The sequence below is a fragment of the Hipposideros armiger genome, unplaced genomic scaffold (assembly GCF_001890085.2).
Source record: "Hipposideros armiger isolate ML-2016 unplaced genomic scaffold, ASM189008v1 scaffold_102, whole genome shotgun sequence".
Classification (NCBI taxonomy): domain Eukaryota; kingdom Metazoa; phylum Chordata; class Mammalia; order Chiroptera; family Hipposideridae; genus Hipposideros; species Hipposideros armiger.
In genome coordinates, this window is record NW_017731452.1 from 2,138,668 (window position 1) to 2,140,046 (window position 1,379).

At 39.0% G+C, this 1,379-nt stretch overlaps 1 protein-coding gene across 3 annotated transcripts in view; it reads right to left on the minus strand.

Moving 5' to 3' along the window:
• CNTNAP4 (contactin associated protein family member 4) overlaps positions 1-1,379 on the minus strand; it is a 213,234-nt gene that overhangs the window by 22,284 nt on the left and 189,571 nt on the right. For all 3 annotated transcript variants that reach the window (XM_019646480.1, XM_019646479.1, XM_019646481.1), the window contains 2 exons: positions 992-1,210; positions 586-657 (listed from right to left, as the gene is read on the minus strand). In XM_019646480.1, coding sequence (XP_019502025.1) covers positions 586-657; positions 992-1,210 — 291 coding nt within the window. The remainder of the gene's footprint in view (positions 1-585; positions 658-991; positions 1,211-1,379) is intronic.

A 1,379-nucleotide genomic window follows, 5' to 3' on the forward strand; every position in this document is an offset into this window, starting at 1 on the left:
CTTTAAACATTTTTTTGTTAATTCTGTAATGTAAAATAACTGCAAATGACTTTTAACCCATTTACCTAACATTTGATAAAAATGCAACTAAAACTGTAATGTTCATTGATGGGAGCATCTAAACCATGGAAAAGTCTGTTTTATTAAGCATTAAGGCAACAAAATATATACTTCTAATGTTAATCTCAGGTTTTTCCTACTTTTTACATAAACCCTTGCAGTAGCAGTGATATGTCCAAGAATCCATCAAAAACGATACTTCCTCAAATATACTCAGAATTATCTAGGGAATGCAGATAGCCATTTTCAATTCATTATTATACAGTTTAGCAATTATTCTTTAAGTGTGATGCTTCCATGAAATTATCAATTATTTATACTGAGAAATCTCCAAGGAGGCTGGGGATTCAAGAAGACTCTACATGACGATTCAGTACAAATAATAAACCACCCCCAATGATCTCAGGATTCAGTCCTTAGGATATCTATAGATTCTTCATACATAGGTTCTTTAATGCTAAATATTAATCATTACCAGTTATGATAACCAGTACCAAAGAAGAGCTTGTTCATGCTTTCTATTACCTCCAATTACTGCAGAGTCACTTTTGATTGCATTAGCTCGGGGTTCTCTGTCATCTCTTGTTCCAGAATGATCTGCAGTTAAAGGACAAAAAAAAAAAAGAAGAAAAAGAAAGAAGGAGAAGAAGGAGAAAATTTTAAAAATTCATAAATGTTTCAAACCAGACAGAATTATGTAGGTCAATGTGGGATCTCTTTTATTTTAAACTTAAGCAATGTCAACTGCAATGGCCCACATGCATGAGAAAGTGAGACTCTAGAGAAGAAAAGGGAAAGAGAACTGACAGTTAAACCAAGTCAATTTTAAGAAACCATTTCGAGCATGGAGCGTCAACAGCAACATCAGAAGATTTTAAACCCAATGGGCAAGCTGAGTGTGTGACTGGGTAAAGGAAGACCCAAATGCTACCTGCAAAGGAGTGTGTCCTTTCCCTGGATGTGGCATCAGTGCCAGCCTGGGCCACACAGCTGGACTCCGTCACGTGTCCCGAGACTGTGACAAGGGCTGGGCGGTTGGGGTGCAGAGCGGCCTTCAGAGGGGCCACATGGCTGAGCTGCACTGCAGAGAGGCAGCCCAGGAAGCCCTGCGCACCAGCCAACGCGGTCTCCTGGTCAATATCACTAGGCTCTGTGAATCCAAAGAAACACCGCAATGTTAGTAGTGCAAGTGCAAACGGGACTGCCACAGATGGAATGTTTTGGGTATAATAACGCAATAGCAAAATATATATATATAGCAACTAACTTCCTTCTTCTTTTCTCTTTATTAAAGGAGTCAGAACCAGTAAGTCTCCACG